Source organism: Hakea prostrata, chromosome 7, assembly GCF_041222555.1.
Source record: "Hakea prostrata isolate BN-2017 chromosome 7, UWA_Hpros_2, whole genome shotgun sequence".
NCBI classification, from domain to species: Eukaryota; Viridiplantae; Streptophyta; class Magnoliopsida; order Proteales; family Proteaceae; genus Hakea; species Hakea prostrata.
This window is the reverse complement of record NC_142606.1, coordinates 19,443,612-19,468,831: the sequence shown is the minus strand read 5'-3', so window position 1 is coordinate 19,468,831 and position 25,220 is coordinate 19,443,612. Positions and strand designations below refer to the sequence as shown.

The window sequence follows — 25,220 nt, the reverse complement described above, 5'->3', positions numbered from 1 at the left end:
TATTCTCTTATATATACAAGAAACATTTTTAAAAATTTTAAAAATATGAAAAAATAGTGTCGTCCAAATAATTGCTTTTGCTTCCATTGCACTTGAAATTATGTGTATCGCTGAAAACAAATTTCATATATGATGATATAATGGGCATCTTATGGTAGAATCTGATTACAAAAAAAGTTATTCAACAAGTTATTAATTTTTTTTTTTTGGGTAAGGTGGGGATCAGGAATATTGTACTAAGAAGCTTTTTCTCTTCTTATATTTTCTCTTTTATTCCAATGTCATTCAATTCAGTTGCGGATACCTTAGCCAAGTCAGCCATTTTGATTGAGTCACCGAGAGTTACCACAAATATCTCTACTTGGTTTCTGCAACATTGTCAATAATGCATTTGGTTTGCAATGAATCTTCTCTTTACTTCAAAAAAAAAAAAAAAAGGACCATCATATGATAGTTCAATTGGCAATAACCAACATCTTAGGTAAGAGATTATGACTTCCATTCAGCCCATACCTTTGTCCTGAAAGATGACTTGAGTCGAGTAAGATTGAGTGGCTCATTTTGAGGGAAAAACATCATCTACTGTGCACATCACTACACATCTATGCCAAATAACTGGTTGACAAAGTAAATAAATTACAAGGTTATTTTAAACTTTTCAAATTTGAAATAAATCTTTAAATCTTAGCTAGATATTTGACATAAATGTGCATTGCCGTGTTGAGAATTTTTTTTTCCTTCCCCATTTTGAGTTATTGGATTTAGGAGGTGTTGTCTTCTAAATCCCTGCCTTTTGCTTGTTTTAATAAATAATAAATTCACATCAAATCATACAAAAGAAAATTAAAAAAAGATTTATGAGTTCTTCATATGGCAGCAAGCCTGCAACAAGGCCAGACTTTTGCAATCCCAAGCCTAGTCGCATATATATAATTTAAGTACATTTTCACCCTGACCTTAATTTCAGAGCCAATGATTATTGTCCTTGACCTTAAGCTATGCAAGGCCAAGCAAAATCCATTCCCATCATAATTGGTCTCTCTATGACCTTATCCTTGTTCATGTTCCTAATTCATTAAGATCAAGCATTAGGAATAAGATTATGGCCGGAATCAAGGACAGAGTCGGGACAAAAAATTAGGGATAGATTGAGATAGGCCAAACGGGCCAAAGAGTAATCCTAGGCCTGCTCTTGGCCCTAACCTACCTTCACAATTAAAATCTTGAGCCCAAGGCCTATTCGGACTTATGACGGACTTAAGTATGCTTAGGGCCAACAAGCTAAACTTGCAACCCTAGGTTCCACACTTCCACTCTAAAAAAAAACCCGTCAATATATACAAAATTTCCCATGAAAAAAGAAAGAAAGAAGGAAAATAAAGGTCTATTCCGATCGGACGGTGAAGTGAAGTTCGTTCATAGATTTAAAGAAGCAGGGTTTACTTTTTCTCTCCTTTAACGTTCGACTCGGTTTTAGCCTCCTGAGCAGAGGCAAAGCAAAACGAACAACGAGAAGCAAAAACGGTATTTTTTTCACAGACCTTGAACCCTAGCTGCAATTTGAACTTCCATTTGCGAATGGGGAAGAAGAAGAAGGTAAACCTCCCACCTCAGTTACCTCCAGAGGTTGCAGAGGACGATATCGAAGTCTCCGACGATGATGTGCAGTTCGTAAAGAAGAATCGAGCTTATGCAGGATTTCTTAAGAGATTAGATACCCAATCGATTACGAGGTTCGTGAACACCCGACTATTTCACTTTCATAAACTATCTCTGAATCGGTTGAAATTTGTCTTCTTATTCTTGCACTTATTTGGGCATTGGGCAACTTGCTCATGTCTTTTGATTAGGACACTGTTAAGGGCACTTGAGATAGGAAGTATTTAGTTCAGTTGCAGGAAAACAATTTGGAATTTTATTATGAATTTGCTTTTTTGAAGCAATGCACTTCGAGTCAAGAGGTCTCACTGTTTTATGCTCAACCTGTATTATGCTGTTTCATGTTTTGCTAGTGGTTTTGATAAATTTTATTGTACCTTCTATAGGCATGTGACTCGTGTGGCTGATCAGAAGAATGATGATTTAGAATCCTTGTACGAGGAGCGGATGAGAAAACAGCCTTTGCCGAAAGAGACTGAGGAGGATGGACTAGAAGTTGATCCAGTGAACGCTCTTCCTGTCAAGACATTAGATGGCAAACTCTATTACAGAACAGGTAGTGATATGTTTCTTGAAATTTCATAGGCTTGCTTCTGCTTCATTATTTGTGGGATGCAGTAGTGTGTTGGCTGATAGGTTTCGAATAAAATTCAGCATCAAAGGAATCCAAAAAATCTGGTGATGCGCCCAAGGAAGAAGAAACTGCAAAGGAAGATAAGGATGATGATACGGATAAAAGTATGGTGAAGGTTACAAAAGCAGAAAAGAGGGCAAAGCTGAAGAAAGCCAGGAAAGAAGCAAAGCAGAAAGCAAAGGAGCCAGCTATCATAGATGAAGTGCAAGAAAATCCTCAAGCAGAAGTACTGGTAAGTTTCATGTACAGCTTTTATGGTTGTAGAATTATGATCTTCTTCCAAAACATTAAAGAATGATTTTCTACTGCAGAATAGCTTAATTTTCTGAACTCAATCAAATATTGGTCAAAGGCGTTGGAAATTGAAGTAAACTAACTCTGCAAAATTTGGAGAAATGCCGTCAAATTCAGGGATTTACTGAGCACCACAATTACAAAAATAGGAAAAAGAAAAGAAAAGAAAAAAGAAACACATTTTTGGATGATTCTATCATTATCAGATTGCTTTTGCTTGGGTGTGTGCCCATTCTCAAGCTTCAAAAAGTCCAGCAGAGTCTCTAGTGAAATTGATCTATATTTAAACAGTTATTTATCTTTTTTGTGAAGGTTAGGGTAGCAATCCCATTGCTTGAGGGGTTCTGTGTGCAATGTTCCACTCTGTGCCTTCTCAGCTTTACTTTACAATCTCTTACTCATTATTACTAGGGAAAGAGAGCTGATTGGAAGGCAAGAATCTGTATAGCCGACCCCATTTAGTTGGGACAAGGCTTGATGATGATGATGATGATGATGAAAGAATTTGCTGTGTGCGCTTCTAGAGCCTTCATGCACGTGTTGGCCAATGGAAGCCTGCATGCAAGGACTGCTGTGAATGGAATTTCTTGCTCTCTATGAAGGCCGCATAGTACTTGTGTCGCTTCGGTGTGCGCAGGACCTGCTTGTCTTTTCCCCTTATGGTTATTATATAAACAGCAGACCTGTTATAGAAATGAAAGGGGCTAGCTCGACTTGCTTTGTTCACTTGATTCAATTCAATTGCTTGGCTTGTTATCATGCATCATTATTGCTTTGTGCTTCACTATGTTTAGCTAATCGATTTATTCAATGAATGTGCACTACCAGTTGGAGCCTCAAACCCAAATAAGGTGGATGCTTGGCAGTTGGCATCATGGATGCTATCAAGTCTATTTATTAGGACATCAAGCATATACAGGGTGGACGCATGGTGTAGTATGATTGCCATCCAGGCTTGGGTCCTTAATAGAATTCATAGTTGTCACTGCTGAGTTGATGAAGTGTGTTTGGGACAAGTTGTAAGGTCACCTTATTTTGGTGACTATAGCTCTTACCTAGGTGGGCTAGGCAATATCGAGGTATTTTTTCGTGCCTTGGGTTTTTATGGTAATGATTCCATATTCAGCAAAATAGGTTGTATTCCTAAGAATTTATGAATGTTATTGATACAGCCTCACTCGAATAAGAGGCCTGGTCCTCCAACATCTCCAGGCCCAAATCTTGATTTCACTTATGATGTATGGGATGGCTCTTGAATGGTAACCCATTTGGGGTTGAACTAGTGGCCTTTGAATTCCTTGGTTAAGGTAATTGGGTTAGATTGGTTATTGAGATAGTGGTGGATAGGTTTGGAGTGATGGGTGTATGGTTGGATGTGGCAGGTTCTTGAGAAATATGGGATGAAAAGTGCTGGCAATGGGGTGAAACTTGGATAGAGTCTAGGTCTTACTGCCTATAATAATCTCCCCAAGTTTGAATTGATTTGAATAGTGGATTGTGGAGATATTGTTTTTCTTGATTTTGGAGAGGAATTGGGTGATAAAAACAAGAATGAGCCGATCTGAAGATTGGCTGGTTTGTTTAGGCTTAAATTTGGAATGAAGGTAAGGGATGGGGAGCTGTATTGATGGCTTGAATTTGGGGGTGAGTCGAGTGTCTGTTTATGGAGATGTGGCTGGTAAAGAAGGGATTGAACCAGGGAATGGGGACCAAAAGAAAAAATAAAAGTGAATCAAGAGGTGGATTGATGCTTGCTGCCAGTGATACCTGAATGGAGCCTTGAGGATGAATAACTTAGGAAAGATTGAACTTTAATCTTAAACCAGCCACAGGTATCTAGGCTTGACTGCACCTTTAGAATCCGACTCAGCTTGGATCTTCAATTCTCTATTGACAGAACCGGAACTTACTAATGAACACACAAAGAATTACTTGAGAAGATTCCTTCTTCAATTCAGTCTTCTCCTTCCCCATCAAGTGGAGGGTCTTTTTATACAAACTAGGGGCTGGAGGTCTTTATAATTATATCTGTAGGGACTGAACTAAAATAATGAATAAACATGCGTCTAAAAGAAAAGACTCATATGCCTAATATGCCCCTCAAGTGGACTGAATTATAACTCTGCCACTGGTTCTATTGAGTTCACTAAAGAATTGAAACCGAACTCTAAATAAGCTGCCGGATACCAGACCTAGCGGGTCCTCTTGGCCTTTCAATTGGTCTTGGGCTTGAAGGGCTCGGATACTGCATTATTTATATTGGTTTAATTGCTTTTCTACACCATAGTAGTGTATTATAATGTTGAGATGCTGTAATATGTAGTTTTTCTTTCTTTCCATGCTATTGTTGCATAGGCTTAATCAGGTTCCTGTCTTGGCACCAAGGCGACAAGATTGCTGGCCAGTGCTTTGGCGCACTCTTGGTATCATGACAAACTGGGTTACTGAAGTAATTCAGCACTTGACTCTGTAGGCACCGTTTTCTCAATATAATTGTCTCAGTATACCTACAGTTTGCCATCTGGAGAGGGTGTCATGTGATTCTCTTAGCTGGTGCATCATTTGGCAGGCCATTGTGATTAGGTGCAGAATGTTATGTTTAAGGTAGTCTTGGTGATGCTGGTGCACTGCCTTGGAGCAACCCAAACCCTTTTGGGGATCCAAATGGAGATGAACTGGGTCTAATTAAGTTATCAGTTTTGTAGGATATCTTTGTTTTAGTATTTGGCTTTATCCAAAATTGGGTCTTTGATAGTGTTGAAGTCTGTTTCGAGTTTTGGCTTCAGTTAAGGGTCTTTATTTATCTCATTAAATATTATTTTGTAACCATGCAAGTGGCATATTTCAAATGAATAAAAATTTTAGTTTTCATTATCAGATATTATGAAACAGGTTGTGCGACTTCTTTTCCCTATTTTTCTTCCCTTTCCATGATATTCAGCAGTTGACACCGTAGGCACCGTTTTCTTAAAATCTTTGTTTTGATGTACCAACACTTGGCTATCTGATGTAAATTATTGTGTGTTGTGGAATTCTCTTAACTAGTGCATCATTTGGCAGGCCACTGTGACTTGGTTAATGTTATGATTAAGGTAGTCTTGGTGATGCAGGTACACTTCCTTGGACTATCCCAAACCCATCGGGATACCCAAATCGAGATGAACCAGGTCCAATTAAGTTATGGGTTTAGTAGATGTCATTGTTGTAGTAATTCTGAATGAATATCACAATCTGTTCTTCCCACTTGCACCTTAGATTGAGTTATTTATTATTCGAGTGCGTGAGTTATCTATTATTCGAGTGGACCCATAAGCGAGCCAATTCAAGTTTTAGAGCCTTGGGTCTGCCTTACTGGGTGTGTGCTCTGAGCAGCAAATGATCAACACACATTGTTGTCGTGTATACATATTATATACTTTTCTAATTATTTAATTTTCGTGAAATCTTTCTAAAGAAATTTGCTTTCATTTCCACTAATAGAGCCTTATGTATTTGTAGTTCTCAGTGTGTGTATATTAAAATTTTCACTTGTTGATATGACGTTCTGAAATTCTAATATTTTGATGTTTAGGCTCACATCTGTTGCCTTCACATCTGTTTAGTATTGTATAAATTCTCGGTCAATTAAGGTTCACATCCTTAAATATGTTTACTTATTTGGCCTTCTTCGTTTTCTATTAGCAGTCTGGTAGTGAGTGGTATGTGTCAAGATCTTAAGATATCCTATTATGATTTTTTATTTGGTTATTATCAATCTTTTCGTTGCATCTTGTACGCAACATTTTGCAATGACAGTTCGGCAATCTTTTTATTCCCTGTTTTGCTGTTCTAGGCTGAGGTGAAGGAGGATCTTTCAGCTGAGGAATTATTTGCAAGGAAAAAAGGTAAGCTTGCAGAGTTGGGAATGACTCTGCTTGCTTATCCAGAGTCAAATATCCAATCCCTTAAAGAGATGCTGCAGATTTCTAAAGATGAAGATCAAGAAATTGTTAAACTTGGGCTGCTATCTTTGTTAGCGGTTTTCAAGGACATCATTCCTGGGTATGTTCTATGTCTTACTCTTGGGCAGTTGGTCACTATCCACCGTCATCCCCTAATTACTGTGTTCTTATTTTTATCGCTTCAAATCTGCAACAGCTACCGTATCAGACTTCCCACTGAAAAGGAGCAAGAGATGAATGTCTCTAAGGACATCAAGAAGATGCGGTTCCATGAATCGACACTTCTCTCATCATACAAGGTATGGTTCAATTCTTTATGGGATTATGAACCTTCAATTAAAATGACATTTTTATTCCATGGTCCAGATGTTGTATACTGTATTTTTGAGTCCTTAGATTTCTAAATGATGCTTAGACGTCTCCTAACATTTTTAATTCCATGAACAGGATGTTGTGTTGATTGAGTAAGTAGTTTCCTGAATGATGCTTATCCATTTGCCATGAGATCTTTTACTTTCGGACACCTATCTGGTGAAATGTCTTGATGGCAATACCAATTTTGAGATTGATGTCCAAACTAGGAACATGCCTTTATGTGGCTGGTGATGGTACATCAATTACCCTCTGACTATAATGGTGAAACCAAATCTAAAATGTTTTTTTCTCTTGAGTTTATGGATTAGAGTTGGTTGGACATGACATTTGTACTTCCCTTCAACTCTCAGTAGCCCTCACTGCAAGCAACTTTTTTATCAACAGAAAAATTCTCGAACATTTTCTTTCCCAACAATGTGTTGTCACCATAGTGTTATGGTTAAAAGGTGTAACCTTGTTACCATTTACTTTCCTTATCTTATTCCCGAAAGTCATTCAGCTGAGGGGTAAAAAGGGGTTTCCGAAAAGTTGCAAGTCATTTTACTGCAATATCTTATGCAGTTAAAGACTAAATTACTCACATTGAAAAAAAACTGAAAGGCAAAGTAAGGAAAGTTACACTATTAGAGTCTTGTTGTAAGTAACCTTGGTTAAAACTACATTTTCCCCTTAGATTTCTGTAAAGTGACATCATACATCCATTAACCCTTCATTCTAGTGGATTTCAGTTTATTCATCCGTGGTAGCATTTATGGGATTTTATTTGGTTGGCTTTTGTGTGACTACTTTTTGTTAATTCCTCTGATAAGATCTTTTCAATTATCAATAATATTATGACAGAATAGACTCTGTTTAATTTGGATGAATGATTGTCCCAGTTCTTGGCAACCTCGTCTTTAATCTTCTTTTCCCGTTTTGTTGGCAATTTTTGGTAGATCAACATATTAAAATCTTCATTTACATTTACATTTATCAGGCATACCTACAGAAGCTGATAGCTCTAGAAGCTCAACCTTCATTTCAACATGTTGCAGTCCGTTGTATCTGTGCTTTGTTAGATGCAGTTCCTCACTTCAACTTCAGTGATAATTTGTTAGCCGCTGTTGTAAGGAACATAAGCTCCCCAGATGATGTAGTAAGGTTCTCATTTATGTGCTTTTCTCTCCCTACATATATATATATATTCGCTCTCGCTAGGTGTATTGAATGGGTGACTTTCTGGATAACTAGTTGACGTGAACTTCTATATTGTTCTAACTTCTAAAGTTAAGTGAATAGTGGTGCTGATTGTCCAAACCATGGAGTGAGATGTTTAGTGAAAACTTCGTCACTTCCTAGTCATATATTGATTTGTTTGAATCATGCCTAAGTTTACTTATTGTAGATGTGAAAAGATGGTTGTCGTTGTCAAGGACTCTAGGCCTTTATAAAGTACAGAGCGCATTCCTCTGTTTAATTTGTTATGAAGGGGCAGTCATCATGCATGGGTCTTATATGTGGTGGTTTAGATTCAGTCATTGGTGTACTTTCTGAACCCTTGGTTGTTAGCTGTCACTTTGTATTGGTGGAGCTGTTCAGAGGGATGGCCAAAAGCGTCCCATCTAAAGCTAGATCTACCTCCTATTCTAATTCCAGATGCTCTGGCTTTTTATAAGGATTGGTCTAGGTAGTTTCCAGCGCTTGTCTTGTACTTATCCCAGGTTTTATTCTTCAGCTCAATTTCTGTGTATGAAAATCTTGGATAAGATATTTATACTGCTCAGCTTCTAAATTTAATTCCTATTTCAAAAGGTATATAGACGTACACCAAAGCCATCTAAAACTGTAAAGCGTGGTTCCTAAATTCAAATCTTTGATGAAAAGGTATACCCACTAAGATTAACACATCATATGATTCATATCCTATAACGTCAAGCCCCCTTCTTTGTGGAAGTGCTAACTCATATTGGTGGTCAATACCTACTTAGGTTGGACATCCAAATTTACCTCCCTTTGGTTGATACTCCCAATTACAAATTATTGTTGTACAGTCACTTGGATAATTGGATGTTATACATGTAGATCAATGAGTAAAAGTTATCTGAATCAAGGTATCAAGTATTGTGTCGGTCACATAATTTTAAGAGACGTATTGTCTCATATCGAGTATTGTATCATGCTGACCAATGCATTTTAGTGCAATTCAATAGAGAGACGTATCGATATGTATCATATTGGTTATATCGAATATCAAAATGTATTGGATAGTATCGTGTTGTATCATGGGATACTCTAAACCTTGATCTGAATGATCTATACTTAATACTTGTTTTGGTTTCCCTTAAAATAGTTACAGAGCTTGGAGATCTCAGGGACTCCCTTGGTGATCTCTTCTACTAGTTATGACCCTTTCCATCTCTATGTTGGGATTCCCTCCAACTTTCTTGGGAAAATTAATGCTTCATTTGGTTACTCAAAGCCAGCATTTCTATTCACCTTGACTTTATTGTAATCAATGAATGAAAAACCAGGTTTTCTGACTCATCTCATCTTTCAGAGGATCTAATGATCCTGCCTTGTCAAACCTGGTCAATTAGAGTCATTCTTTTTCTCATTTTTTGATACAACAGATATTTATTAATTGGTAAAAAACTATGGAAAAATATGTGAAAACCTGAAATCGAGGAATCAATATCTGCTTTTGAGTTGTTATTCAGTAATAGAAGCAAGTTGAAGGGTTGTAATTATTTTTTTACTGTTTTAGAAAACAGATTTACTGTTTTAAACAACTCAATTTCTAAGTGAACCGTCTTTATAGTTTTACTTCTAAAGACAAGACTGAGCCCAGTTTTTCCATGAGTCATGACTAGGATAAAAATTCTCAACTGTACACTGAGTCTCATCAGTTTTTATCCTGGCCTAGGTATTCCAAAATTTTGACTTGACTCATTGACTTGCCCCGCTCAACACCTGGTTTCCAACTATGATAAAATACTATTATACCTTTTTGTTCCCAGATTACAATTTACCATCTTAGCACTTACTTTTATTATCAGACAGTGTCCTCACTGTCATTCTTGAATTTTATGTTTTAAATTGGAATGCTTAGTGGTTAATATATTAAGTGACTAGTTACTGAATGTTTGGATTGTTGATCCTTTTATGCATCTCAAAGAGGAAGAAAAGAAAAAAAGGGGGAGGGGGTTGAGCATTTGAATTGATTCATTTCTGTGAAGTGAAGAACTGACTTTTTCCATTTCGGTGAAATGTTTCCACTTTCTTTAGGAAACTATGCTGTGGAACTATAAAATCACTTTTTGCCAATGAGGGAAAGCATGGAGGTGAAGCAACTGTGGCAGCTGTTCAATTAATTGCAGATCATGTAAAGAGTCATAATTGTCTGATGCATCCTGATTCTATTGAGGTATTGTATTTGCTTCCTTCTTTTTTTCTCCCTGCTCCGGTTTTCTTTCTTTCTTTTTTTTTTTTTTGGGGGGGGGGTTAGGTTGGGTTTGTTGTCTCTGGTCTGGCTATGGGACCTGTACCAAAACCTGAGATATTACCTGTGCTTTTAAGTAAGTTGAGATGGTGCTTACATTTTCCTTTCACACTTCTCTTGGTTATTGACATGGAATTGTAATTTTCTACGTAAATTCTGCTTTGCAAATATGGATTTGTTTGCACTATGCTGTTAAGTTGGTTCATTTGGACATACAATGGCTTTCCTCATCCACCTTGAAAGCTGTCTTTTAAGAAATATGTGGTTATGTAATTCTATCCTGCGATTGACATGCAAAGTGCATGGAATTTCAAACTGGCCGAATTCCCTTGCACAGTTCAAACTATATGCAATATTTAAGAAACAAGTTAACTGACCTTAACAAATTTTCATGACTTAAATCGAATTGACATAAATTTTCACAAAAAATGTTAAAACCTTGAAATGAACCAGGGGTCTACTCTGGAGGCATATTGTTAACACATTAGGTCATCTTGACTAATTTGGGTATAAATTTCCAATTTTGGCCACTTTCGCTAATTGCTAGAAAATCTTAAGTTTTTCTGGCAAAGTCTTTAATATCCCTGTTAAATCAACACTATATTGGTCAGCTGTGAAACATTCACTACAATCTTTGGATGGATTTAAAGCATCATTTGGCCATTTTTATTCAAATTGTAAAAGTTCCACCTATAGGGCTGATGTGATGGATTTGAAAGATTCTTCAGCAGAGGATAACATGGCCGCCATGGTGTAGGGCCCAAATTCATACTGTCATTTTTTCCAATCTGATGCTTTAAAACATATTCAAACTTGCTTAAATAGGCATGATTATACTTTTGATATTGGTGAACTATTAAATGGTTCTTCTTTCATGATCCATATATCAACTGCTTTTATTGAATTTTGTGTTTCCTAATATTGGATTATATCAGAGAAATGATACAGAAACATCCATCATATATTATCAACATGGTCTCCAAAGCTATATACCATTTTTTACAGTCTTAACAGTTTTAAGTACGTTAGAGATGCTTAGCATTTCTCTGATGTTTTGGGTATGCATTGTCTTCCTCGGGAAACCCTGATTTCCTCTTGTGCTTTTTTCTTCCTTTGGGTCTGCCTGCATAATGAAACAAGAGAAACAAAAAATAATTTTAAAACACAAAAAAGAAGAAGACAAATGTCTGCCCACTGGGAGGTAGGAGGTAAGCTTAGGCCAACAGACTGAACATTTTGGAATCTTGCTCAAATGTTCTGCTTGAGCATCCCTTGGTTTTGTAATTCGTTGAAGCTGTGCATTTCAGAGTCATGATGCTCAGCTGTTTTTATTGTGGGCTTTGGGTTTTATGGTTGAAATCCACTTCATACTGTTTATGCCATGCTCAGCTGTTTCTATTTTGGGCTTCAGATTTTATGGTTAAAATTCACTTAATACTGTTTAAGCCCCTAAATTTTTGCTGAAGCAGAAGGTCCTGGTTCACTCACTTTTATCTTTTGTTTTTCCCTAACTTGACAAAATTCCTCTCTGCCTGAAGAATCCAGAATTGGATACATGTCTTTATGGAACATAGTGGACAAGCTTGCTGAACCTGCAGCACATACATGAAAAGTAAAGCTGTGTTTTCTACAGTGGCACTTTCTTTCACAAAGCTTTATTTAAATGCTACATTTTCTGTAGTAGTGTTGCGGCTTAGTTTTCTTTCAGGAATTATGTATGGTAATTTGCACAATTTATAGTGGTTGTTCTATGCAATAATTTCTGTCATTATTTTCTTATAACTTTGAACAACAGAGCCTTATCCCAACAAAATGAGTTCTTTTTGCTTTTCTCCCTCCCTTCTTTCTTTTTCATGTGTACAAAATTGGACGGCATCCCATACCTATTTGATGTACGACCTTGTTAATGTTAAAGACCAATGCTAGTAGTCTTGACATACGTAGCTATTGGGTTGGAAAATACTCTTGTTTATATTTATTTACTTTTCTCATTTTACCATACCAGGTTCTCTTGTCTTTGTCATTTGATGAGGATCTTGGGAGATCTGAATTGTCAAAGGAAGAAAAATTTGTCAAAAACAAGAAAAAGAAGAAGAGGAACTGGAACACTGAAGATCCAAATCAATTGCAAGCCAGTGACAAAAAGAAAAGTAGGCAGGAATTGCAAGCTCGGACAAAGGAGGAGGTACAATTTCAGCCTAAATATAATCATCATCTTTTTTTTTTCTTTCCCAAGGGAAGGGGGGGGGGTGTGAATCAACATCTTATATGGTCCTTACCTTCAATTTTTAATCCTTATTATTGGCTTTTGATGTTTGATGCAGGTCGATGCAGATTTCCGGGCAGCTTCTTTTATCCCAGATGTGCAAGAGAGGAAGACAATGCAGTCAGAGATTCTCTCTGCTGTATTTCAGATATATTTTCGTATTTTGAAGCATGCAATGCTGCCATCTGCAGCCAGGTGTGTTTTTAATGGTAATTTTAGGTGCTTATGAACTTCTTTGTTGGCTTTCAACAGGTGAATGCATGGAGATATAGGATTGTAAATGTCTTGATTTTTAGCACTTATTCTTGGTAGAAAACTGGCTGGAGATAAGATAGTACCTTATATTCTATTTGCATTTACTTTCCGAGGAATATTGTAATTGCAAGAACCATGACTATATTTCATTGTTACATATTTTATGCTTTTGCTTAATCAGTTTGACTTGCTTTTCAGTAGCAGTTTATTGAATTGAACTTCCTTGCCCATCCCTTCACAGTTGAAGTTTTGTGCACTGTGTCATCTGTAGCCAGTTTTCAAGTGGAGAGTTTTGCTTATTTTGAGGAAGAAAATGTAGTTTATAGCCATTGTTTTGTTAGATAATGAAGTTTCTTCTAAATGCTATTCTCCTTATCGTGATGTTAACATGATCTCCTTACTCTTGTTAATTGATGCCTTGTGTTAAGAGAGTAATTTCTTTGTTATAAAGGGTTTTACCATAAGATGTGTCATGTTTTAGTGTTAGTGGAAAGCAAATTGAATGGAGACACAGGATCATGCTCTGGAGGTTTTGACTCAGAAGATCAAAGCCTTGTTCGATAATCTTATGGTGATTGGAATGTAGAAAATTTTAATATTCCATTCCTCCCACCCAATTGTTTTTGGACTGTTAATTTCTTAATGTCTGAATCAACAGATATTTGATTTGGAGCAATCTGAGTATCTTGGTATTTTTTTTTATTTGTTGCTATCTAAAGCAACTTATTGGAGGAAAATTTGAACTTCTTTTCCTGTCAGTCATCTTTTGGATTATTTTCTTTCCCGTTAGAGTTGTTTCATAATTTATTAAATACATTTTTGGATCATTAAGCTTGGAGGATGGATGGCTTTGGAGCCGCTATAGATTGAGAGTCTTCTTACATGTGTGTAAGCTTAATCAATGTGCATCCCAGGTCCTAAACTATGACAGGAAAGGTTTTGTTGGTCTTAAGGACTAGCAGTTCTCAACTTAATGATCTTAACACCCCTTGAGCTTTTATTATATACTTTTGATTGGGTCTCAATTTTAAGAGGGAGGGGCTTGGTGCAACAGTAAGGTTGCTCCATTATGACCAAGTAATCTTGGGTTTGAATCTAGAAACAGCCTCTCCGTGAATGCAGGAATAAAGCTGCATAAGTAATGATCCTCCTCAGACCCTGCTGTGCTGTGCCAGGAGCGTCTGGCTCCGGGTCTGTCCTTTTCCAGTTGTGTATTCCTTTTTGTTTTACATCCTCTGATTACCATCGAGTTAGCTTCAAAATTTACCTGATTATTAGGGGTGTAAACTGATCGGATAGTGGTAATACCATATTTGCATCCTATTATATTTGGACATATTTGGATAATATCCTCTCGGTTTTCGGATGATGATCGGATGGTTAGTTTCTTAAGTAGATTCTTCTAAATTGGTATGAATACAAATTGAAATCAAGTTTTCAATTGTCTATTGACATCTTTACCATTTTGTTTGTGAGGGCCAGGCTTGAAATTTAAGAATTTAACAACTTTTGTAGTTATTTTTGTAGAATATCTAGAAAAATAGTCACATATCTCAAGTAATAAATGTATAAAAATAAGAATAACATATCAAAGTAAGTAACTTAATTGGATAATTTTATCGGACGGATAATAATCGGTCGAAAATAGGTATACCATATCTGCATCCTATTAGTAATCAGATGGATTTGGATGCGGATGCGAATTTCGATTATTCATTTATACCCTTACTGATTATACCCAATTATTCCAGAAGGCAACAACAGTTTCTGGGTTGTGTTCAGTCAGAACCTGTTTGATCATTAGTGGGTCAGGTTCAGTAGGCTTTTCATAACCTGTACAAATAGGCTGTGTCTGGTTTTGCCAATGTACCTTGACACCCAAGCTCTTACCTGCTTGATGAGGAACCTTTTATACGTCCCTTGGAGGAGGAGTGAAACTCTTCTTACCTTGTAGCATGTATGTACATGGTGTTGTGGAGATTGAGTCCTTCATCTTTGCAATATATATATTTTTTTGAACAAAATATAAAAAGCTGGTGTTTCTGCCCATGCAATATCTGATGAGGCTTATGTCCTAATTCAGTCAATCCATGCAATGTTGATTTTCAGTGCAAGTATCTTGTGGAAGTTGACTTTGTTATTTTTATTCCTTTCAGGTCTATAGTGAACAGTGGCTCCTTATGTAGTGGGTTTGGACCTCATCCACTCCTTGCTCCATGCTTAAATGGCTTGGGAAAGTTCTCTCATCTGATTGACTTAGATTTTATGGGTGATCTCATGAATTGCCTCAAAATGCTTGCCTGTGGTGGTATTGACTGTGATGGCTCGCCTGAGAATTCCTTAACTGTATCTGAACGTCTCCGATGTTGCATTGTTGCATTCAAAGTGATGAGGAGTAATCTTGATGCATTGAATGTCGATCTAAATGAGTTCTATGTGCAGCTTTACAATTTACTGCTGGAGTACAGATCTGACAGGTTTGTTTGTCCCCAAAATCTCTTGAAATAGCTATTCCATAAACATCTATATCCTAGTCTATCTTCTGATGTTTATCATTTAGGAGATTTGCTATCTGCTTGATACAGTGTAAAGCCACCTCTTGTACTTCTTGCCTGCCAAAGTTCGTTGGGTAAATTATTCTGAACATGTGCCATTCTTAGGTTTACCAGTACAAGATAGTTTTATAGGATGAATCAAAAGGGTTGAAGGGGAATAATTTGAACTATTTAGTCTGTGGGGAATGCAAATGTTGATTATTGGTTGAATTTTCTTCATTGCCCTATTCTACTTTTACAGGTTCCCAACTTGCTTGAGATGATTGGGTACAATATGGTTTTTTTATTTTTATATTCCAGATATAGATATGAACCTGACGAATTGTGTCGTCTTAAAGTCACTTTCTACTTTTCTTTCTTTTCTCTTTTTCATTTTATTTTTTATTATAATTTTAAATAACCCTAAGCAAATTGATAGAGTACAGTTTTATTTTTTTCAGGCCATGCTCAAGATAGATGCAACACATTTTCATTGATCTTCAATTCATCTCTTTGGTTTTGTATCTATTTTGTGGACAAGTTGAGCCTTGCTGATGTGGTGCTAGATTGAATAGGACCAACTAGGGGTCAATCTTCCAAGTTCGTGAACAGAATCAGAGATCAGGAGGTCTGATTTGGTGGTTTAGGATGTTAGGATGAGGCTTGTATCTTGTTTGAAGGGGAAGACATTCAGAAAAGAGGGATATAGGGCTTAGGAAACTGTGTGCGCTTGGTGAAGTTTCTGTTCTGATTCTTCTAAAAGAAGTTCCGCTCTGGGGGACTTGTTCTGGTGTAAACTGTTTCTGCATGTTTCTATGCTAGGAGACAGTTCTTTGTTTGGAAATGGGCAGTTGATGAACCCGTTCTGGAAATATTTTCCAATTTGGCCCAAAATATGGAAAATTTTGTTTATTAGCAAGGGCAGGGGCAGGGGCAGGGGCAGGGGCAGGGGCAGGAAAGCAGTGTAGCAGTGTGGAAGGGGTCTATGAGCCCCGGGAGTGGTTTCCAGAGACCTTAACCGTCTGACCATTTTATTAAGTTTCTGTTACCCTAACTGAACATTTCTTACATAATTTGCAAAAGCCGTTCTTTAGACCACTTTTCTCACTGGTTTGTTCTTAAAAGACCAAAAAGAATGAATTGTTCTAACAAATGCCTACCAGCCTTCTTCTGTTATCTGAGAACAAAAGATCACCTGAGTTGTTTTCCAAGACTGTACCAAGTGCATCCTAAAAGATTAGAATACTGCAGAGATTCAGAACTTACTGTTGTTGATGAACAGCAACTGGGATGGTTAAACTAGTTCTTGAATTTGCAAAATTTCTGGCAGTAGTACAAGAATAAATTGCATAAGAGAGAGCAAAAATAGTTCCGGCATCCCATTGGCTGAACTAGTTCAAGGTATGCCCATGGAGTCAAATAAATACTAGCCTCTTGATCTATTGCCATATCAAAGATTAGAATAACTGCAGAGATTCAGATTCAGAACTTACTGTTGTTGATGAACAGCAACTGGGATGGTTAAAGGTTAAACTAGTCCTTCAATTTGCAGAATTTCTGGCAGTAGTACAAGAATAAATTGCATAAGAGAGACAGCAAAAATAGTTCAGGCATCCCATTGGCTGAACTAGTTTAAGGTATGCCCAGGGAGTCAAATAAATACTAGCCTTTTGATCTGTTGCCATATCATCGTTGTTGCTTTAAATACACTGCCCTTCCAAAACACCAGTACCCTCCCCCACGCTCGGTGTTTAGCCTTTTGATACTATGTCCTAGGAATTTGATTTTCTGTATATTGGGTGGAATGGTGGATATTAATAAGGTAATTCTTGTCCATATTGTATGTTCCTATGCAGGGATGACCAAGGTGAAATCTTGGCTGAAGCTCTCAAGATCATGTTATGTGAAGGAAGACAACATGACATGCAGAGGGCAGCTGCATTCATAAAACGTCTGGCTACTTTCTCCTTGTGTTTTGGACCTGCAGAGGGCATGGCAGGTACATCCCAAAAGAGAAAAAAGGAAAAAGGAAAGCCTTCTCTCAGTGAATGCTTAATCATTTGTATATCTTATTTGATTTTGCAGCACTGGTCACTTTGAGACATCTACTTCAAAAGAATGTGAAGTGTCGAAATTTGTTAGAAAATGATGTTGGTGGTGGCTCACTAGCAGGAACAGTTGCGGTAGGCTCTCCCACTTTCTCCATGATGACCACCCTAATTAGCAAACTTATGTATTATATATTTATATGTGGAATAATGTCCTTACAAAGTGATGGAAAAGGTTTCTTGGTCCAATATAGGTCCAGAGTTCTTTGATCTAGTCCCATTGATTGCGAGGTTAATTGGGTGAGAAGAAAAGGCAAAAACAAAGTAAGGTTTTTGCACCCCATCCCCTTGTTTTGGGGCTGGGGGTTTGGTTTGGGGGGAGAGGCAGTTGAAGAGGTGTTTTTAACAATTATGTCACTATGCATTGCCCTTGTGTGTTTGCTACTTTGCTTCTACCGGGGGTTGGTTTGGGAGGGGGGTTGAAGAGGTGTTTTTAACAATTATGTCACCAGGCATTGCCTAGTGTGTTTGCTTCTGTTGTCATTGATTAGTGCTCATGTCCAATTTTCCCTGCAGAGTTATCAACCATTTGCCTCAGATCCTAACCTTAGTGGTGCACTTGCTTCTGTTCTATGGGAGCTGAGCCTGCTCTCCAAACATTATCACAACACAGTTTCCACGATGGCATCAAGCATTTCGAATATGAGTGAAAACAATCAGGTTTATCTGTCCATCACCTCCCCACAAGAGGCATTTATAGATTTGTCCATTGAAAGGGAATCATTCACCCCCAAAGACAATCATGGGTTACCAAGCCACAAGAGGAAAAGGGGAATTGGGTTGTCAACATCGAGCGTTAACGAATCTGTTCAGGATCTCACGAATCCAGTGACAGAAGATGAGGTGAAGCAGAAACTTGCAGAGCATTTCCATGTGACGAGAGATATATCAGAGAACGAGAGATTAAGAAGAGAGTTGAATCATACAATGTCATTATTAAGGCAGTATGAAGAATATAAGAAGCAAAAGAAGAAAACCCCAGGGGTTGCAAAGAGAAGAAAAAAGAAGAGTTTGTCAGGTGCTTAGCATTTATTCTATGGGAAATTTTTCCCTCCTTATTTTTTCAGTAGGAATTTGTGCTGGTTTCGGAGAACCCAGTTTTATTTTTCAGTTTTTGTATACAAAAACATTCTATTATTCTAACCCAAAAAAGAAAAAAAAGAAGCATTGTATTGTTTATCTTTAGATGTTGATTACTGTGGCACACCTGATGCTTTACAGAACCGGTGAACTAGGAAGGAAATCTGGTATACATTGCTAATTCTACTGATTTAAGACTTCCTATATAATGGGAGTTGTCGGTACCCATATCCCTGGTATAAAAATAAATAAAAAGTAAAAGCCAATAGTATTGAAGAGACTGATTTCAGGTGGCCAGCATATCTGACCGTTTGATGTACTGGGGAACAGGACTAGTTTGTAAATAAAAGTTGTATGTTACTGGTTGATCTGCCGACGTCTTAATATAGTTTTACTTTATATATTTCCAGTGAGATGTCCAAGAATTTTTAACATTTAACCTAACGAGTTATAATATGGGGTCAAGAGTTTGATTTTTTGGGATTGGTGACAAAGCAATGCTCGCACTGATCCCAGAAAACTGTCTTGTCTTGTGAAAAATTGGTGAAGGTTTTTTTTTTTTTTTGGGTACAATTGTACTTTTATATATGGAGAAATTGGGGATATGGACAGTAGGGTTAAATTCAAGACCTCTCTTCTCAGTGTTCTTAACCATTCTATTAACCCTCGTCGACAAAATTGATGAAGATATAACTTGATTTTTGTAATGTGAAATCACAAGTTTATGTCAACTACCACATGGGGACATAAGGTGACGTATCTCTACCTTTATACAGGACATGTAGGACGTAGGTCCTTAAGTGTAGAATCCATACCTTGTGGATGATTTGGATCTATAGCTGTGAGGACAATCAATTGTATCTTTGAACTCATCAGAGTTGGAGTGAGCGGTTGTAATATTTTTAATATAATAGATATGATTTTTGGAATTAATTGAGATTAATTAAAGCGCTTTTTCCCCTATATTTTATATTTAAAATTTGCATTTTTTTTATCCTACATCCAAAATTGAGGAGCTGATTTTTGAGTATATTAATGGATAGTATCTATTAATTAATCCTGAGTTTAAGATGATAAAGTGACATATCATGCATCAAGCACCATTCTATAATAAATGCTTACACTTTTTTTCAAGACTTTCTCTATATTGGGGCCATTTTGTCAAATTTGTATGTTCCCACCACAATGAAAGTTGTTCTTACCCCCTTTTTCAATGATTTTATTTTTTTGTAGAACCTTTTTCATTGATTGGTTCTTAAAGAATTTATTGAAAAATTTCGACTTTCTTTCCACCTTAAGGCTTAAAGCATTATCCATGGCACACGGTAATGACTAAGGAAGGAATGAGTGTCTTAGGGGCAAAGACCAGCCATCACCAATCAACCATTGATTTTGCACTGAATCTGTCCTTGGGTAAACGACCATCTATGTCAATATTGGGAAAGTTCAACTTTCTATCTTTAAAGCATTATCCATGACACACTGTATTGACTAAGGAATGAGTTTCTTGGGGGCAAAGACCAACCATTACCGATCATCCATTAATTTTCCTAAGAACACGTCTTAAGTTCAGTCGACTATATATACATAGCTCCCTTCACTCCGTTTGCCTGCAACTCACTCTTAATTATTGCCATTAATTTGAGTAGTGATTGATAATGGTTTATAATGTGCGGTTGTTGTTTCCGTTTTGTTGGATTAATGTCGGAATTCTCATTATTCTCTGGTGCAGCAGTTTCATCATGAGCATGAGCTTGGCCTTGGCTGCACAATCACCTTCATCATCAGCTCTCCTCAATGGAACGGATGATGATCGGCTAGCCTTGCTGGCCTTTAAGGCTCGCATAACTCGTGATCCTTTTCAGGTTATGAGCTCTTGGAATGACTCCGTCCATTACTGCAAGTGGAGAGGCATTACGTGTGGTCGCCGGCATCCAAATAGGGTCACTGCGTTGGAGTTACCGTCCTATCAATTGGTAGGATCTGCGGCACCAGAAATTGGTAATCTCAGCTTTCTTCGGATGCTTTCTCTCAAAAACAACAGCCTACATGGCGAAATCCCCCATCAGATAAGTTTTCTATTCAGGCTTCAATATTTGTATCTACAGAACAACTCTTTTGAAGGGGAAATCCCACCCAACATATCACGTTGTTCCAACCTTGTAGAACTCTACTTGCATCGCAACAATATTGCAGGGAAAACCCCTATAGGAATTGGCTCCATATCAAGGCTTCGAGTCTTTTCCATCCATACTAACAATTTAAGTGGACAGATTCCGACTTCCCTTGCAAATCTTTCTTCCCTTGAAATCTTGGCTGCTAGTCGCAATAGACTCAGTGGAAGTATTCCAGATGCCCTCGGCCAAATGCCAAGATTAATGGAACTCATTCTCACTCTAAACAAGTTATCAGGTACAATACCTCCTGCTCTATATAATCTTTCCTCACTCGGTCTTTTTGATCTTGGAGGTAACAAACTTCATGGGAGTCTTCCACCAACTCTAGGATTCGATTTACCCAATCTATGGTGGTTTTCAATTGCATCTAACCAATTTCATGGATCACTTCCGGTTTCAATTTCCAATCTATCAAATCTCCAAATGCTTCAAGTTCAATACAATAATCTTGTTGGGAAAGTGACCATTGATTTTGGAGGCTTATCGCAACTATCTACGTTTACATTAGGCTTCAATCATTTGGGAAGTGGAGAGAGTGATGACTTGAGTTTTATCAACACAATGACCAACTGTACTAATTTGCAAGAGTTATACCTTAATGACAATCTATTTGGTGGTGTGCTCCCGAACTCCATAGCAAACTTATCGACTCATATGAGAGCGCTTGTAATAGCGGAAAACCAAATATCTGGAAAAATCATCTCAGCAGGATTGGAGAACCTTGTACATTTAGAGTTGTTGGGCTTAGATAAAAACTTGCTAGAAGGCAGTATTCCAACTTCATTTGGAAGATATGAAACACTTTATGGACTTTATTTAGATGGGAATAGATTCACAGGGCCAATCCCTTCTTCTCTTGGAAATTTAACAGCATTAAATGAACTCGGTTTAGGTGATAACCATTTGCATGGAAAAATACCTTCAAGTCTTGGAAAATGCAAAAGTTTGTTGCGCTTGGACCTCTCCAAAAATAATTTCAATGGTATCATCCCCACAGAAATATTTTATATCTTCACACTTAGAGAGCTAGACTTGGGCAAAAGTCATATCTTTGGTTCTCTACCTTTGGAAGTGGGTGCATTGACCAATCTTGAAATCTTAGATGTTCAAGACAACATGTTGTCTGGTGAAATCCCTAGAACCCTTAGTGCTTGTACGAGCCTACAACACCTTTTTCTGAGGAGTAACTTATTTCAGGGGTCTGTACCATTCTCTCTAAGTTCTCTAAGAGGTCTTGAAGATTTAGATATTTCACACAACAACTTCTCTGGTCTTATCCCAAAATATTTGGGAACATTCAAATTTTTCCAAAATATTAATTTGTCATTTAATAATTTGGAGGGTGAGGTACCAACAGAAGGAGTCTTTGGAAACATAAGTGCATTTTCGGTGTTTGGAAACAATAAGCTTTGTGGTGGTATACCTAAACTTCATTTGCAAGCATGCCAGATCCAAAAGTCCAAGGAAAATGGTAAGCGACAAGTTCTCAAGTTGATAATCATCATATGTGGTTGTGGGTCTTTTCTATCTTTGATTTGTACAATATTATTTTTCATCATTCATCGAAAAAGGAAAGATAAAAATGAATCCACAATACCTCTTGTGGGAGATCATCATTTTAAGATATCTTATGCTCAACTCCTTAAAGCTACTGATGGATTCTCATCAAGCAATTTGATTGGAGAGGGGAGTTTTGGTTCTGTCTACAGAGGGGTTCTCAATCATGGAGAAACAATTGTTGCAATTAAGGTCTTCAAAATTGAACAAAGAGGTGCATCTAAGAGTTTCATGGCTGAATGTGAAGCCCTTAAAAATATACGGCATCGTAATCTTGTCAAGGTTTTAACATCTTGCTCAAGTATAGATTTTGAAGGAAATGATTTTATGGCTTTAGTATATGAGTTCATGCCTAATGGGAATCTAGAGCAATGGTTATATTCGCATGCAAATAGAATGGATGATGCACAAAGACATTTAAATCTCATTCAAAGATTGAATGTGGCGATTGATATCGCCATAGCATTGGATTATCTTCACCACCAATGTCATATGCACATTATCCATTGTGACCTAAAGCCAAGCAATATTCTTCTTGATGATGATTTGACTGCACATTTGGGTGATTTCGGTATATCAAAAATTCTTTCAAGAGCCACAGGAAGATCTCAAAATCAATCTAGCTCAATCAAAATAAAAGGATCTATTGGATACACTGCACCAGGTAATGTTCCATTTTTATTATATAGTATGAGTTTTTTCCCCCTCTTCTTATGAGAATTCATAAGACGACTCCAATTATTTGTCTTGCATTATTCCACTTCAAATCTTAAGGCATGATTATTATTTCACTTGAATGTTATAGCATATTTTGTTTCTTCCTAAAGAAGAGATGAAAATATCTCACACAACTGAAAAGTGACAAAATGACAGTGAGAATTAAAGATGTTATACTTGATTTCACTTGACTTTGATTTTGTCCTTTATTTCAAATTGAGTACATCCATGGTTGTACTCAATTTTACCTTTGAGTTCAATAGAGTAAAAAGAAAAAAAGCTCTACCTGTGTCATCTTTATCTTATGCTGATATTCAATAGGATTTTCTCATATTATCGATAATTCGAAAAAGTATTTACGCATCATGATGCATGTATTACAGAGTATGGTGCAGGTGCTGATGTATCGGTGCATGGTGATGTGTATAGTTATGGCATTTTATTGTTAGAGATGTTCACTGGGAAACGACCTCCTGATGAAATGTTTAAGGACAACTTTAATCTTCATTTCTGGGCTTATATGTCTTTGTCCGATGATGTGATGATTGTCGTTGATCCATCACTTCTCCACATGGAAGAAGATAATGAACCTGCAATAGCAATTCAGACCGAAATCACTACAAGTCAAGGATGCATGAAGGAAAGTGTTCGAGAATGTCTTAATTCAGTTATTAGAGTTGGTGTTGCTTGCTCAGCGGAGTCACCATGGGATCGGATGGATATTGGTGATGTGCTCAAAGAGCTACATTTGAGTAGGGATATTTACCTTGGAGCTGCTGATACTTAGCAAGGAAGAATATAACCGAAAAGAAGGGTTGTCAAACTTGGTAAGTCATCACTTCCTTGAAAAATAGAAGCTTCTTGTCATTTTTAAGTTATGAGTAAACTCACTAAAGTTTCCTAATTAAACTTTCTGGTGTAGGACTATCTTCTAAGGAGTTTGAGAAGATGGGTGCTTTTTAAGCTGGATAATTTCTTTAATTTCCTTCTTAGGAATTAGTATAATTGTTTTTGGTGTTGTCTCTCCCATTAATGGGTTCTCATAAAAAGGGACTTTTGTTGTAATCCTATATTTGGGTAATCTTTATTCTCTTGTATACCTCATCTTCTCAATTATATAATGTACATTATCTGTATTTGGAATATGACCAATTGAGAAAAACTTTAATAATAAAAACAAATAGGTGGAAGTCTAATTGCTAAAATTAACCAAGAAAAATAAGAACAAAAACAAAATCAGATCAAGCAACATTAATATTTTAATGTGGTTCTTACATACCAAACAATGTAATGCTGACTCCCAGAGCTGAAGATATTTTCATGATATACTAAAAGAATGTTATGATGGAGATGTTGCAAACTCACTAAGAAGCTGAAAACCCACAATTTTCACTTTTGCTCTTCAAGAATACTACACACCATATATAAATTGGACAAGAACTAGCTGGATTAAGCTCAGGTTTATTATATCATCAGTTCTCAGTTTCAATCTGAGTTTATATGAACCATGTATGGTTGTCAAAGGCATTTACAGCGGTTTTCATTGCAAGGCTGTGCCTTGGTTGTCTAGGTAAGATGCCAAGGCTGGGCTGAGCCCTACGGATTCAAATCTAGATTGAGGTTTAAAAGCTTAATCTAGGGTTAGGGGGGGGCCTAGCTCACACAAAAGGCTGTCAAGATTGGGTTAAGGCTTTACTCAGTTTGGCTCTTTTTCATTCCTAATATATACGTGTAAGTGCACTCCCATTTCAGTTTTGAGATCGTCAATATGATGGTCAAATGATCATCAACTCACAACCACACAAATAGTGCAATTCCATTAACCGTATCTTGGCAATGACCAATACTTTTTAGTGAAGAGGTCGTAGATTCAACTCTTGCTGATTGTATATGTAATATTCTCATATTCTATATATAAAAAGTGCCATTGTTAATAAAATAATAAATTTTTTTTTTACCTGAAAACTAGGAAATTGGCTTGAAGGCACTAGTATCATCCTTAAATGGCAATTCCTTGTTCTACAGTAGATGTGGAGAGCTTTGGAGATGACATTCAAGAAGGTTCCTTCATCTATAGTAGATTTCCAAGTACAAATACAATCACATACACAGCTGGCATTTATAATTTCGTATGTCTGATTGGCC

At 37.0% G+C, this 25,220-nt stretch overlaps 2 protein-coding genes across 2 annotated transcripts; both read left to right on the top strand.

Moving 5' to 3' along the window:
• The first annotated feature begins 1,408 nt into the window (after window positions 1-1,408).
• On the top strand, window positions 1,409-18,723 carry LOC149010367 (binding protein). Its single transcript, XM_089160377.1, has 13 exons — window positions 1,409-1,733; window positions 2,046-2,215; window positions 2,314-2,525; window positions 6,420-6,628; window positions 6,725-6,827; window positions 7,880-8,043; window positions 10,168-10,306; window positions 12,387-12,566; window positions 12,706-12,842; window positions 15,059-15,379; window positions 17,293-17,435; window positions 17,522-17,619; window positions 18,061-18,723. The coding sequence occupies exons 1-13, from the start codon at window positions 1,579-1,581 to the stop codon at window positions 18,568-18,570; spliced, it is 2,541 nt and encodes an 846-aa protein (XP_089016503.1). The 5' UTR covers window positions 1,409-1,578; the 3' UTR covers window positions 18,571-18,723.
• A 1,536-nt stretch (window positions 18,724-20,259) lies between these two features.
• On the top strand, window positions 20,260-23,882 carry LOC149010366 (uncharacterized). The gene is made up of 2 exons (XM_089162225.1): window positions 20,260-23,022; window positions 23,459-23,882. Exons 1-2 carry the CDS (start codon window positions 20,283-20,285, stop codon window positions 23,860-23,862), a joined length of 3,144 nt encoding a protein of 1,047 aa, XP_089018351.1. The 5' UTR covers window positions 20,260-20,282; the 3' UTR covers window positions 23,863-23,882.
• Window positions 23,883-25,220: the final 1,338 nt, after the last annotated feature.